General features: G+C 34.3%; 1 protein-coding gene across 1 annotated transcript in view; it reads left to right on the plus strand.

Annotated features, from left to right (window-relative positions):
• LOC112049436 (uncharacterized) overlaps window positions 1-16,720 on the plus strand; it is a 47,136-nt gene extending 30,416 nt beyond the window's left edge. The window contains exons 2-4 of the mRNA XM_024087311.2: window positions 8,517-8,602; window positions 8,902-9,244; window positions 11,206-16,720. Coding sequence (XP_023943079.1) covers window positions 8,517-8,602; window positions 8,902-9,244; window positions 11,206-11,311 — 535 coding nt within the window. The 3' untranslated portion in view covers window positions 11,312-16,720. The remainder of the gene's footprint in view (window positions 1-8,516; window positions 8,603-8,901; window positions 9,245-11,205) is intronic.
• Window positions 16,721-16,791: the final 71 nt, after the last annotated feature.

Consider the following 16,791-nt stretch of genomic DNA (forward strand, 5'->3'; position numbering starts at 1 on the left):
TATAGTTGTGTGTAGTGTAAGGACATAGGATTTATAGGTGTTAAATATTTTTGATGTGTGAGTTTACTTCGTTCCCCTCAAAAAACAACAGACAATTTTATTGGTGAATTTGAGTGCAATACAAGTCCAATGTCTTTTCTCTCCAGGGATTAGGAGCATATACTACATTTATTTAAAAACATTTAAGTATTGTGTTGAATTGGTCCTGAAATTACTGGACTGATTCTTTCACCATTGGAATCCTACATTATTCCTGATGAGCATAAGCTATATTTTATCCCAGTATTTGAGTGAATCAAATCCCCACGGGAATGGCAACTACGCAGGTGAAACCGCGGGGTGTCTGATAGTTTAAAATAAATAAAATATGTGTAGGCATGTGTTGATATTAAAAATGTTAAAGGGCTGGCCTAGTAGATTCATAATAGAATTAAGCCGTTAAGTTTTACTTTCCACCGGTTAAATAGGCTAATCGCCGACTACCACAGATAACGAAGACCTACAAACGACATGAGACCTTCTTTGACATATTGTAATACCATAAATTATAGATAGATATGTAGTATTTCGTAACTTCGCAGTAACGTAAACGATATATTTGATGATTTTAACCCTATTTGATGAAATATTGAATTTAGGAACTTTTCACCGCTAAATTTTTATCAAGTGACGAATAAATTACATACTTGTTATTTACTTTATTAAGTAGGTACATAATTAAGTAGGTAACAAATTATACTCATAGTTATTTATTATAGTACAAATTACACTTTTGAAGTAGGTAACCATTGACCTTTTATGATAAAAGAACGCACTATCATGTAAAAAAATTCTCTTAAAAACTGGGAAATTTTAACAGTTTTAAAATTATTGGTAAAGAAAATTATACATAAAGACATTTAAATATAGCCCAATATTCAATAAAATTCCAAATTCAGAACAAATTCAACCATTTAAGTTTAAGGTTGAATTTGCAAATGCGACTACTTGAAATGAGTGCCAAGAAGTTGTGTTTGGCACTCATTGAGTGGGGACGTTTTTTGGTCGCTGACTGTCGTATCCACTTTTTAATAGGAGATCGATGAAGGTTTTTTCCTTGATATCTGCGATCAGTCGTGAGACTATAAGCAGGTAAGTTCTGTGACTTAGGGACGGTTTCTGACAGGAGAGTCAGAGCTCTGCCATCAACTACTCATCGAGCACGTCAGCTTGCTTCAGGCGCTTGATTCGCGGCGCTACCACCAGTGAGTTAGCGAGGCGATTGGGATGTCGGGTTAGCCTTTCTTTATGCTTTGTGACACATATTTTTAAAAGTGCCTTTTTTAACTTTTTTATATTTTATTCGAAAGGGGCGATAGATTATTGTAGTAGAAAGAAAGAAAATTTACTCAATCTTTATAAAAGTCATTCAAAGTTTGTACTAACTTTGCTGTAAACAGTTTAAATGTAGGCATAAAACTTTAATAACGTGATAATAATTAAAAAGTTCTATAGCATTTTAAACCTTATCATTAAATAATTCAAGATTGATAATCGCTTTCCAATTCCCATAGCCATATCATGAGCCCTTTAGTTTAATTATCGTAATTTCCAATGCATTATGACCTCTATTCGTATTAAAATAAAGTCTAAATAATTATAATGAAATGAGTAAAAGTACTTTGTACCTTAATACCTTTGTAAAATTACAACATCACTATAGCCTTGTGAACATTGCAGGTAGAATTCCTTCGAAAATTGCTACTACCTTAAGACTTAGGGATGTCAACGATTTGTTGTATTAAATAATGGAATTGGTAAATAAAATTGCTCTTCAATAATTCAATATCATCAATCGTTTTTAGTAGACCGCAAAAAAATAGGTACACAGGAATATTTTTGTTTATGTCAAAGAAATGTGTTCTGTGGCTATCTCAGACTATATAATAAGGACCTGCCTCGCTAGACTTTACTTTTATATCAAAAATATATGATCAACGATTTAATGCGATTATAAAAATTGTCTTTATAGAATCGATGTTTCGTAGTTGTAATCGTGTTCGACGGCTAAAGAGCTCCGTAAAAATACCTTTTTGTGTAGTGTAAAAGTGTAAAATACGGGCAAAAACTTCAAGTTTAGTATAAGTTATATTATACCAAATCTAAGCTAGTTCTCGGAAAATGACAGACAATTATGTACATGAATTTGGGTGCGATATTACTCCTGTGGTGGTTATAATATTGTGTAGGTATTATTAAGCTATGATGTTTGTCTTTGATAAGCGACGTGATCTGATAGCCCAGTGGATATGACCTCTGTCTTCTATTTGGAGTTCATAGGTTTGAATCCGGTTCGAGGCATGCACCTCTAACTTTTCAGCTATGCGCATTAAATGAAATTAAATATCACGTGAAGGAAAAATATTGTGAGGAAATCTGCATACCAGAGAATTTCCTTAATTCTCTACGTGTGTAAAGTCTGCCAATCCGCATTTGGCCAGCGTGGTGGACAAGGCCTAACCCCTCTCATTCTGAGAGGAGATTCGTGTACAGTAATGAGCCGAATATGGGTTGTTAATAATGATGATGATGTCTGTAGCTTACCACTGTCACTGTTTGATTGTCCTCCTACAAAAGGAAACATTTTAGGTAACTCATAGCTTTTGAAGTTAATAGATTAGTGGATAATAGCAGCTCCATTGGCATGTAAATATTCCGACGAAACATGTGCTCCTTATCTTGTCATATACAAATTATATTATGTAGAAAGTTGTTTGCAGTACTCTAACTTACTACTTAAACTTACTACTACTTAAAAAACTTACTACTTAACATGATCGACAGCCCTAGCCATTAACAATATGTAAATTGTAACGAAACCGTTTTATTTAAATTTTTAACGCTCTTATATTTAAAGTTCAGTTTCGTTTGAATATACATACATATAGTAGAGTATATATTATGACTGGTCAAAATGTAATACAGGTAATTATATTCGTGTGAACCGATGTGCACGTCGATTTGCGTGTAAATGTAATTATTATATTCGCCCTTTCACGTTCAACTTGGTACAAATTGAATCATCATCATTATCTATTTAAGGACCTTATTAAAGGGGATAAGGATATGGAGCTTAGACACAGGTTTATATTGATGATTTTTGATTGCGTAGATGATTTTAAACCGATTTAGCTGAAATTTGGAATAGAAATCGATTTTACTCTGGATTAACACATAGGTTACTTTTCATCCCGGAAAAATCCATGGGTCCCGTGGGATATGTGAAAAACTAAATTTTACGCGGACAAAGTCGCGGGCTAAGTCCGCTAGTATTACATATGATTCGCATTACACACACATGTAATTTTTACACAGACTAACAAACACATCGCTTAGACTATCCACAGATTACTCGATTACTTATTCGATGTTTTGCTGTTCCCTCAGAAGAATCGATTAGATTAGATATTATTTTTATTAGAAATTTGATAATATAATTAAGGTAGAAATACTTACAAATGAAATGTAACGTCATCTTATAGTAAACTAGAAGTTGTTCATGCAAGTGCCATGCAACTACACAAACCGACATTTTTATAGGGATCTCTTTACACGACGAAAACGATTACAACAATGAAACATCGATTCTATAAAAACAGTTTTATAAACACGTTAGATCGTGATCATATACTTTTGACATAGAGGTAACGTCGAGGCAGGTCCTAAGGTAATTGGTCTGAGGAAGCTATCAAACGTTCGCGCTATCCATGAATAAATTGCCAGATCGTGAATGATGTTGGATTGACCAATAAACGTCTCACGTTTCGAATGAGACATTTACACTAATGCAACGTTTGTTTATTTTAGAATTCACACTAGTGGCATAAGTACTTTAGATATGCAATAAATCACAGGTGCGTAACCTTTTTTTTAAATGTTTATTTTACTATTGACCAATATTTATCTATAGGTATAGTGTCAAATGCTTCCAATTTTAGCAAATATTTTTTTCTTTTTACACGTTTAACTTGAATACCAATTTGAAGTTTCTGATCGATTAACTGCCTGACAGTGGTAGCGTTTTGGACGAAATAGATAGAATAGAATAGAGCACAATAAATGTTACTTTTTATCCTGAATAAAAATTTTAATAAAAAAAATTCAACCGACTTCCAACTCAAAAATTAACCTAAACTAAAAAGCATAAAATAACATCTCACCTATGTGCTACCTTCTGATCAGTTTGAAAACCTGGAAAAGGTTTTCCAGGTTTTGAAATCAAACAAAAGGTAACTGCTGTAAATCGTTGAGTTCCATCGTCTGTGTTTCGGCTCCATCATCAGACCAACTCCAAACCTTCATAAAGTTGTAATGGTTTAAAATACCTTATGGAAATACTAAGAAACTCACTAGCCTTCTCTACAATTTTTGAAAATTTTCAAAATCGGTCAATAAATGACGGAATTATCGCTGGACATACATAAAAAAAAAACACGAACGTAGAACCTCCTCCTTTTTGGAAGTCAGTTAAAAAATTAACGGTACCCGCGGATTTATAAAAAACAAAATTTGTATGATTTGTATAGAGTATGTAGTAGGTACCTATTATATTATAGATTTATATGAATTCTCATTTCCGTACATTCTAAGATCATAGCATGTATCGCAGTGGCGCCGGGCCACTTTTGCCGCCATTTCGCCCGCCATAACACTCACAAACAACCGAAAATAAAATCCCACGACAGAGGAATGTTCACGATTACTTCGTTTCGTGCATTGTGGACGTGTACAGCCTGGTCGTTTAGAATAGTGCCAAATGCCAATATACGAGTGACGTGTAAACAAATTAAGCATTAAAGATTAATTTTTTTACAAGCTTTCTTTTAGACATCGCAATTAAAGACACGATGTGCAAACAAAATTATCAGTTCTGTTGCCGCGCATGTAGTATTTGTGGTTCAAATCTTTGAAGATAAATTAGAAATACTTTCTGATATTTGATTAGATTTCTTGGTAATAGCTTGCTTAGGTGAGAATGCAAAATTATTGTAGACTCCGTGCTACGAAAGAAGTCCCGCGGCTAAAACTACAACTACTAAAATTTACACATTATGGCCGCCATTACCAAATTACAATGAGCGCCATTGAGACATTAGCGCCGCGTCTAAGGGACTTGTTTCATGGTGCGGACTCTACCGTGGACCTAGCCAGATGAAGTTGGAAAATAGCAGGTACAATTAGAGCAAAATATGCGTAAATATTACAATAACTAAACTATGTCAGATTAGAAGCGTCCAACAATAAAACCACATTGTTGCTGGGATGTTTCTAAACGATCAGTGTATACGTACCTGTTACTTGGAATTTGTTGTATGAATCTACAAAGGAACCGGTTCAGTCAGCTGATAGAACTGAATTACAAAAAGTTAGTCCGAGTATCCGAATTACAACATGGCGGCTAGGAAGCGCGAAGGCAACTGATAGATGCTGATAACATAATCACTATTCATAGTATAGTTATTTGCATTATAATTAATGTATAACGCATCTGTCTGATTAGATATATGTAATGTTATTATAGATAAGCAATATGTGTTTGTTTACTTAGTCTGTACCTAATTTTTATTCTTGACAAGTTAGCCCTTGACTACAATCTCACCGGATGATAAGTGATGATGCAGTCTAAGATGAAAGCGGGCTAACTTGTTAGGAGGAAGATGAAAATCCACACTCCTTTCGGTTTCTACACTACTTCGTACCGGAACGCTAAGTCGCTTGGCGCTACGTCTTTGCCGGTAAGGTGGTAACTAGCCACAGCCGAAGCCTCCCACCAGCCAGACCTGGACAAATTAAGAAAATCTCAATCTGCCCAGCCGGGGATCGAACCCAGGACCTCCGTCTTGTAAATCCACCGCGCATACCACTGCGCCACGGAGGCCGTTCAGTCAGCTGATAGAATAAATAGAATTAAAATTTAAAAAAATGGTCGGAGTATCCGAAATACAACGTGTCGGCTAAGAGGCGCGAAGGCAACGCAATAAAGATAACATACAGTGTTTTGCAGATAGCATGGGTACAGTGACAGTCGCCTATACGACGTTCTACGCACTATTATCGTGAATCGCGGCAAACTTTCAAGAGTGAAACGAACTGTCACCTGCACCATCCTACATGAAACGAACTATAATCATAATCTATTGACTGTTTACTCAAAGTTGACATTTGCATTACGTTTATTGCATCGGCCTTGATTGTACATTAGTTTTTATTGATAGGTATATAAATTAGATACTTATTTCGTACGTATATACTTTTTAGTTAGTTGGAAAATTTTCATTTTTATTTTTAGTTGGAAATTGTTGTATTGAGCAAAATAACCGGCTTAGTCAGCTGATAGAACTGAATTACATAGACTAGAGTTGGTCGGAGTATCCGAATTATAACATGCGGCTAACCGCCGTATTTTAATCAAGTAATTACTTTTGCTCAAGTAATTTCTTAGTTAACTTGACGTTAAAATTCTTAAATCCTAAATTCTATTTCATAGACAAGTAAAACAGTTTACTTGTCTATGAGGCGCGAAAGCAAGTAATAGACACTTATATCATAATCTATTGACAGTTCACTCAAAGCTGCAATTTGATATACATGTTTATTGCATCTGTGTGATTAGATAATAACATGTTGTTACAGATATAATATTTACTTACTATAAAAACTACTTTAGGTAATAATCCCATTAGAGATATCATGTCTGTCGATGGACATCCAATGGACATAGACATACCTACCTACCTACTGCCTATTGTACAAAGAGACAAACACACTAACATTCCTTTGGACTTTCGACTTCAATCTAATTACTTAGGTAATATGGAGACCATATACCGTAAACCACAAAATGTTTTTCTTTATTCTTTACAAGTTAGCCCTTGACTAAAATCTCACCTGATTGTAAGTGATGATGTAATCTGAGATGGAAGCGGGCTAACTTGTTAGGAGGAGGATGAAAATCCACACTCCTTTCGGTTTCTACACCGAAGCGTAAAAGGGTTAGTCCCCACGTGTCCATTTAGCGAAGCGTGTCCAATAAAACATGCAATTAGTATAACCGTTGACAATTGCACATGGTGTGTTAACGGTTGTACCAGCCGTTAAGTTAAATTTGAAATCTATACTAATAATAAAAAGCTGAAGAGTTTGCTTGTTTGATTGAACGCGCTAATCTCAGGAACTACTGGTCCGATTTGAAAAATTCTTTCAGTGTTAGATAGCCCATTTATCAAGGAAGGCTATAAGCTATATATTATCTGCGTATTCCTACGGGAACGGGAACTACGCGGGTGAAACCGGGCGGCGTCTACTATTAGTTTATAAAACCCAACGCAAAAGAAAGTAATGTTGTACCGCATGTTTGGTTTGTAACTCTCAATCATTGAACAGGGTAGTTAACTCATATCAAATTTAATAAAAACAATATTAATTTCGTGTAGTAGGTAAATGGAATATGGGTCCGAAACATATCGATATTAATTTATAAAAGTTATGAATTTCTTATAAAACTTAACGTTACGTCGTTGTCACATTTTGTAATGTCACAATGTTACTTGATGTACTTACTAAACGTCAAACTAATTTATTTAGGTAAGATTTGTAAAAGTGATGTCATGAAACAGTTGAAATATAGACCATCATGGCTGACAGGCGTTTTAGCTCGTATTGTCAAAAAAAAATTTTAAAAATTAAAATTTTTGGGTAATTACGTCTCAAAAAAATATTATATATTTTTTCAATCTAATATAACGATAATAAACAATTTAAGACCATTAAAAAAGTTCCAACTAGCCTGAATGGATACGTGTTTTTAAGTCAGAAAGCCGATTTTAGTGCATTTATTGTAAAATCGAATCAAATTTGGTGGAATAAATATTTTGATTGGAAAACTGCATCTCAAATACGGATTCATAGTCAGTCCTCAGGTTAGGCACTTAGGCGGTGCACGTCAATAATATGTATTCTAAGAATTAGCTTAATATTATGTATTCTAAGAATTAAGTAAGTCATATACTAACTTGTGTAGTAGGTAACTAGTAAGATAAATCTTTTGCTTAACTATGCATATAGTTATATACCTACCTACCTGTATTAGATAAGCTAACAAAAACAACCATCGGCAAGCCCAAAACAGTATGTTAATGTTTGGTTAATGTAGCTAACTCTAGACATTACCTTATTAGCTTACTGTACAATAGGATTATAAAAAATACTAGTATGCTGTCAGTCATGTTTTAGATAGGTACCTACTTGGGCGTGTAACTATGTATAGGTCCCGGCAATTAAGTTGAACCATAATGACATGTGTCTGTGCAAAATGTATAAAAAAAATCGTACGCGATTGTAATGCGTGTAATGTTGCTATGGTTGTTATGGTTACGTGTTAACACCTGAAAATGGGTTATTATGTTCAGCTTATAGACCTATACCTACTGTGTAATTAGTTATCAATATTATAACAGCTGTTTTGTCCTCTATTCCAGATCTAACAAATACTTACAAAAGTCGGCGATCACGAGAGTTTGCGCCGTAGGAGGCTTTTTTATCTCAATTCCAGTCTTTTTAACGGGTAAGTGATTCTTATTTTTTTAACGGGTAAGTAATTCTTGTGTAGGTCCAGAAAAAAGCTACTGAATTCGCTACTGAATTTGAAAAGAAATTCTTTGTCGGTAAGTTGCAACTCAATTTTCAAGTATCGATAGACATAAGTTAAGTTCACAAATAATTTTTCATTATTAAGGTTGCGTGGATTCAAATTACCTTTCTTTTAAGTTGATTCTAATGTCTAAAAATAAAAATTTTAAATAACCAAAGTTAAGAAAACTGTTCTATTACCCCATTAAATTAACATAATCTTTCTCATTCCAGGTATAATCCTCTACACATTTATCCAGTTCCACTCAACCCCAGCAATCGTGACGTCAGTCTTCATAGGAGTCGGCATAATCTTCTGCGGCTGTGCGATGGTACACAATGTCTTCGTGTGGCAAAAAGAGAAGACGAACTTAGTCAAAGCGTTCCGCAGTCCAGACATGACCACGACGAACATGAGCGCGAATAACACAAACATGAACACGTCCAATGGCGTGATCATGGGCAATGGGCACTTGAATAACACGGGCGTGGGCGGTAACCTGAGCTTCCATAGCATGACTGCGCCGTACACGCATCCCATCACGTTGTTACAGCAAGGAGGTCCATATATTATTAGGTAAGTACTCATTAGTTAAATTACCACTACCTATTAGGGCTCCCACACACGGGCCACCGGCCACAATCACAAAACGCCACTACCGGCATATTTCCTGTAGTTTTCATACATTTTATATAGACTCGCCGCACACGGTTGACGCCAGTGGCCGCCACACGCTACAATAGTTCCTGCTCGCTTCTCTCCGTTAAAATTGGATGTATCCAATAACGTGACGACCTCCGTGGCGCAGTGGTTTGCGTGGTGGATTTACCAAAAGGAGGTCCTGGGTTCGATCCCCGGCTGGGCAGATTGAGATTTTCTTAATTTGTCCAGGTCTGGCTGGTGGGAGGCTTTGGCCGTGGCTAGTTACCACCCTACCGGCAAAGACGTACCGCCAAGCGATTTAGCGTTCCGGTACGATGCCGTGTAGAAACCGAAAGGGGTGTGGATTTTTATCCTCCTCCTAACAAGTTAGCCCGCTTCCATCTTAACCTGCATAAAATTAGTCGTCTACGACGACGTTTTCTTAACAAAAGCAGCGCAATTAAACTTTCTTCGAGTTCATTATGATACTGCATGCTGCATAAAAAAAGTAGCAGCCACCGACCGCATGTGTCGACCACCGGCCACAAGTGGCTGTCGCGCGCTTCAGCTACTTTTGTGGCCCCTTCTTGCTTCTTGTGGCGGCCTTTGTGGCAGTCGCGTGCGACGACACTTAAAAATGCCATGTTGCGGAGAAAAGAAACCAAACGTCTGAAAATATTTGTGGCACCACGACTCTACCGTGACCCCTTTTTATGTAGTCGGGTTATAGTTTTTAAACTTTATTTTTTTACCTGAAAATATCTAGCTAATGGCGGTGTCAATTTGCTAGTAGGTAGAATATTATGTTTGTCTAAAACTCATGTAGATGTTACCTGTGCAGTATTTTGCAATTTAGTGTTTTATTATATGTTTATTGTTTATGTATTAAATAGGTACTTGTGATAAACCGCCACCTTTTATTTTTATACAGCGAAACTTGTCCGCAATTTGCCGTACGTAACCGTATCATTTTACATACTTTGCCACACATGCATAAAAACCGTACATTAAAGAGGTAGGTACCTATTTACTGGTTGTCACTGATCTTAACCACATATTTTTTACAATAACTTGGTAGCGATGCTGTTTTTACACTGTTCTTTTTATTACAATAAACAGGTACCAAACTAAGGCTCGATTAGATTTAGTTAGATAAATGTTTGTTTAAATAAGTTCAGTTAACATCACTTTGTTCTGAACATGACTTATCCCAAATGATATTAAATAGTATTAGATGTGTTACAAGCGCATGAAAATTGAGGCGCTCAAAAGAGGAAATTTCTAGTCAACTTAATGTTAGTTGTGGTCAACAACGAACGTTATTTAAACAAATATTACCTAAATATCGTCTACAATGTCGAGTTGTGTGTTCAGGAATATAAAAAATTATCCCTGTCTAAGAAAATCTTGTGTTAGAAATTAGAATTGGTTAACTTAGAAACCTCATATTATTGTTGTGCATTTTGTGAATTTTCTGTATTTATTGTATTGAATATTCATGTAATTAGGGCCATTGCAGCACGAGTGATTTTAGTGCAATTAGTTGAGTTGCACAATAGACAGCACGAGTGCTACAATGGCTAATTATGTGCAGTGGCAGAGAATGGAATCTCTTTTATGGAAGCCTGGATTTCTTAGCCAGTAAAATCATTGTAACACGGTTTACCCGTGTGGTAATTAATGAACATTATCAAACGACCTATAGCTGTCGGAATTAATAGCTTTTTGATATGGTTTGAGGTTCCATATAGAGTAAAATACGAAATGGAAGTAGAAGTGTATTTTATTTTATTACGCCATGACTTACCTACTGCGCGCTTGGATTAGTACGCTGAAAGCCTGAGATTTGTCAATATACCTATACTTCAACTAACCTTATACATTTTTTTTTTCAGGCCTCCAACAAGCACACCTCCTGGAGAAGGTGCAGCCACACCAGGCGTCCCAGCCGCCACCATAGACCTCAGCCACGACGCGCACGAACTCAGCACGCTCGTCTGAACATAGCTTTATAAATTGATATACTCGTATGTATAGAATGCGGTTGTACAGTAAGAGGTGCCACGAGTAACCATAGTCTCCGCGCCAGGAAAGAAGTCCCGCGGCTAAAACTTGAACTAAAATTGAGAGCACCTTACACAAATGACAATGAGAGCGCATAAATGAATTAAGACATTAGCGCCGCGTCTACGGGACTAATCTCGTGGTGCGGAGTCTAGCAGCCCACAAGTTGACGCCATTACAATAGCGTACGAATTTTTAAATTATTTGACTTATTTAATAATACCGGACAACCACGGAGAACGCGTCGTAACCAATGATATTTTATACTAGAGATAGGGCACTAGCGAATCAAAACTAAGGCAACCAGGGTCCCTAGTATGAGTTTTCAATGTTTTCATACTGTGACGATCGCTTGAATGTAAATATCTAAGGAATTGAAACAGCGCCATCTAGTGGCACTATTGCGTTTTAATTTCCTTAATTTAGTCACGTTTTGAACAATGAAAGTTATTTAAGCACATTATATCTGAATATTGACGACAATGTCGAGTTGTGTGTTTAGGAAGTGTAAAAAGTATTTATACATAAATATATAATGTAAGTAACACACAAAATTGTGTATGTAACTCAGTGGAATCGCTAAATTCGGATCACTTTTTGTGGTGATTTTGTAGGCACGTATCTATAGTATAAAATAATCATTGGTCGTAACGCTTTTTGTTTATAATTATTGTACCTGGGCTGTAACTGTCATCTTGGTTCAACTTATTTGTCGGGGTCTATACCATAACATCATGCAAAAAACGTTATTTAAAGAGATTGTTATTAATTAATTAATAATACATGTGTTGATATATGCAGAGGTCAAGTGTGTAACTGTCAATAACAAATAGCTGACTTTTAATTGCTAAACAGCGCGTTTTAGCTATTTTAAGTAAGTGGCGTGAAATAATTATTATTTACTAAGGAGAGTCATACAAGTGTGACACTACCTTATAGAGTTTTTGTTATGTGTAAATTGTGTTTACCCTTTTACCCATTCATTTTAGTTAAAACAAATCTGGGTAATATACAGTAATATAATAAAAAAACATTTATTGAAAAAATAGGCTAGTTGACACTTTTTTTAATGGTCCTAAATTGTTCATTAGCGTTATATTAGATTAAAAAAGTCTTATTTTATTGATTACATGAAAAATATTAATTTTTAAATATTTATTGACAATACAAGCCAAAACGCTGTCGGCCATGTTGGTCTATATTTCAACTGTTTCATGACGTCACGTTAACAAATCCCTCCGAAACGTAGCGTTTGACAAAAATATTAGTCGTTTAGTACATCAAGTAACATTTTGACGTCACAAAATGGACGTTTAGAAAATTTGAAAAAATACATGATTTTTAAATTAAGTTTTATAAGAAATCCTTAACTTTTATTAATTACCTAATAACGATATATTTCGGACCCTTATTCCATGTACTATTCGTACCTACACGAAATTAATATTGTTTATATTATTTTAATATGAGTCAACTACCCTATTGTTTTAAATGTTAATAAAATGTTGGATAGAAGCAGGCGTTACTTTGCGGAAGTTCATCATGATTATATAATGATTTATTTATTTTGCTATCATCCGCGAAAAGTCGACGAACCCATGCGACAACGTCACCCAGGTCCGACAAAATACTCTCTACGTACGTTTCACCCCGAAACCGGAGCATCCTCAGGAGATGTTGACTCTACAATTTTTGCAATTGCACGTTGTAGAGTCAACATCTCCTGAGGATGCTCCGGTTCGTCGACTTTTCGCGGATGATAGCAAAATAAATAAATCATTATATAATTAATAAAATGTGTTTAACTGTCAATAACTAACGCTAACTTTTGATTGCTAAACAGCGCCTTTTAGCTATTATAAGTGGCGTGAACTAATTTAATTTATAGAGGTGAGTCATACAAGTGTGACACTACCCTAAAGGTTTTTTTGTTATATGTAAATTGTGGTATTTAATGTAAATAATATTGTATTTTTATTTTATTCTATTGATATTTATAAGTTACACTTTGCCATGCCCTAATTTTTAAGTAGTAGGTAATATAATATTTAAGGAAGTAGCTTAAATATTATCAAGGACGAAATCTATACCTACTTATAATAAATCTGTTGAGAGGTCAATTCTGTACATGAAATATATTTCCAAAATAACTATCAGGGGGTGATTAGTGATCGATACTGATGCCAAAAATGCAATCAGTAACATTTTCGTCTGTCTGTATGCTCGATATAGAAACAAAAACTACTCGACGGATTTTAACGAAACTTAGTACAATTACTCTTCATACTCCTGGGCAGTTTATAGTATACTTTCATCACGCTACGATCAACAGGAGCAGAGCAGTGAAGGGAAATGTTGGGAAAACGGGAGAAGTTACTCCATTTTTACAGCGATGCTACTGTAAGGGCTGGATTAAAGAGGTCTAAGGGCGGACGAAGTCGCGGGCGTCCGCTAGTATACAATAACATAATACTGGTTAAAAGACTCTTATCCAATCCGGCTTACAATTATATGTGGAACATAAAATATTAGACTTTGTGACAATGCGAATAGATTGATCGATATTGAAGTGTGATGCAATCATTTTCAAAAGAAGTCCAAAAATATGTTCAGAATTTCAACAAATGAACTTCAATACTGTTAAAAAAAATATTACTTTGACATTTCTACACAGTTTCGTATTAAGCTCAAAATTCATTATTACGCCTCGGACACGTATAAGATGTCACCTAAAAATGTCCGTGAGCCGTGATAGCACAGTGGATATGACCCGATTCCGGAGGGTGTGGGTTCGAATCCGGTCCGGGGCATGCATCTCCAAGTTTTCAGTTGTGTAAATGTAAAAAAAATTAAATAACACGTGTCTCGAACGGTGAAAGAAAACATCGTGAGAAAACCTGCATATCAGAGAATTTTCTTAATTCTCTGCGCGTGTGAAGTCTGCCAATCCGCATTGGGCCAGCGTGGTGGACTATTGGCCTAACCCCTCTCATTCTGAGAGGAGACTCGAACTCAAGAGTGGGCTGAATATGATGTATCCCATAATCAGATACCATTTTTGTTCACATGGTTTTATAAAGTAATTTAAAAAAATGAATTTCAATATTCTTAAAAAAAAGTATATTAGTTTGACATTTATATATAATGCATTGTTCCTTAATAAGCCACCATCCAAAAATGTCCATTTGCTCTAGAACATCCGTTGCTGGCGAACGGACGGCGAGGTGACCACGCGCGGTAGGCGCGCGTTAATAGTGAGTTTTAAGCTTGCTAAGCTATAGACTTTCTAATATTGATTTTCAAATGTAAATAATTATTAATATATTGAATAACACTACATAGGCTATTGAAATAAAAAATTAAATTGGTTCAAAAATAATACTATTTATTCATGGATTCAATTAATTTAAACAATTATTGTTTTAGCTTAATTTCATTCAACGAAAAATATACATTATTCTCGAAAAATTTCAATTTTAATCGAGGACTTTATTCAACATTTTTGACTTTAATATAAGTGCTCAAATAAAATTGAAAATTAAAATAATTAATTTTTGACCAAGAGATACCAAAATGCTTCAACATTGAAAATATCAATAAAATAAGGACGAAGTACTTACATGCATTCCTAAAATATTTTGAAATTTACAATACAAAAAAAAAAAAAAAACATACATACAGCCGAACGTAGAACCTCCTCCTTTTTGGAAGTCTGTTAAAAATGAACTTCACAGAGATTACCCACCAATGTAAATGAAAAAAAAATTGTTTAATAATTTAATCGTAACGTTTTAATTGTCAAATAAACAAGTTATTTGTAACATTAAATCCGAATAACTTAGAAATTATATTTATTTTTTATACTTACAGTTTATCTAAAATGATGTAAAATAAATAAAATATCGAAGCAACTCGCAGAGAATCTTGTCACAATTTACGATATTAACAATTTTCTTTATGATGACAATTTAAACGATATATGGTGTAAATTCTGTTGCAATTCAACATTTTTGCAATTGTTCTGTACAAATTTGACAGTTGAAACTACTGGCACGAATGTATAACTCGTGCGCATTAAGTTGACACCAAACACAATCATACAAAAACAGTACAAACATCATTCGAGGCAGGTGTCAAGTCCGCACGAGCTGTAGATGACATAGTACGAGATCCGGCCTATGAAATGTATAAATGATTGTAAATATTCACATTGACACATTACGTTGCCTAGTAAAATTGCGGCCGGACAGTATTGAATTATTAATTATTTTTTTTAATTTATTTATTATCCTTCCCTCATTGGTTGTTTAAATAAAATCGTAAACTTGTTAATAGAATATACCCAAAAGAATTGAAAAAGTAAAGGTTGTCTGCTTTCACAATGCAACTGTGGGGTTGCCAGATATTAAATCATTTTATTTATATACCTTCATCAGCTATTTAGTCGTGTAATATTTGACATATTGATGAATGCTTATTTTATGCTTAATTTGACTATATTAGGTTGCCTTTGACCTAGTTCATGGTTTTCTAGATCTTGGATGAATGAAAAATGTGTTTGGCCGAAATTTAACTAGGCAACCTATTTGCACTGTGAACGTTATCTATCAATTATTTCATAGCACTAATGAATAACAGATGAGGGTATATATTTCTAATGCCAGATCTTAGACTAGCAGTAACCTTTTTTGATCTGTTAAAATAGTTCTATTCAGAAATGACTGTGTAAATGAATGTATCACAAACTTTTGAAGCATTCAAAACTAAATAAAACTGTTCATAATAAGAACTTTCTGTAAATTTTGTACATAGTTTGAACAAATATAATTAACTGGAGGCATAATAATAGTGCGTTGGTCTAGAATTTTTAAACTAAATTGACATTTGTTATATTTTTTTTTGCGAATTATTTTCAATTTAACATCACATTTAATATCCAAATTTTTTTTATAAATGTTTTCATGAAGAGTGTTTATATAAATTTGATTATATTTATTAAAAAAAATCTCCAACATTCATTGAAGAAAAGCAAAGTCATGTGGACTTTGCTTTTCTAAAAACATATATTACATCTAAATTAAAAATTAATATTTATAACTTTCAAGCACATAATATATTACTTCCTAAAATATATTTAGACCATTTTTCAAAAAACAACTTTTTATTTACAACAAAAACTGTAAAACGAAAAATAGACCTGTCAATTTAGTTTAGACATTACAGGCCAATTTAGCACGAATGTTAATTTAATTTATTTTTTAATCGATAATACAGCATTTTTATTTTTTTATTAGTCCTTTTTTATGTTACGTGCATTACAAAATAAACTTTTTAAAAATTATAAAACCAATTTTTTTATTTATTATTTTTGACATCCTGCATAGTTATTAATTTTTTACATTATTTTTCACATAATG

The sequence above is a fragment of the Bicyclus anynana genome, chromosome 17 (genome assembly GCF_947172395.1).
Source record: "Bicyclus anynana chromosome 17, ilBicAnyn1.1, whole genome shotgun sequence".
NCBI lineage: Eukaryota > Metazoa > Arthropoda > Insecta > Lepidoptera > Nymphalidae > Bicyclus > Bicyclus anynana.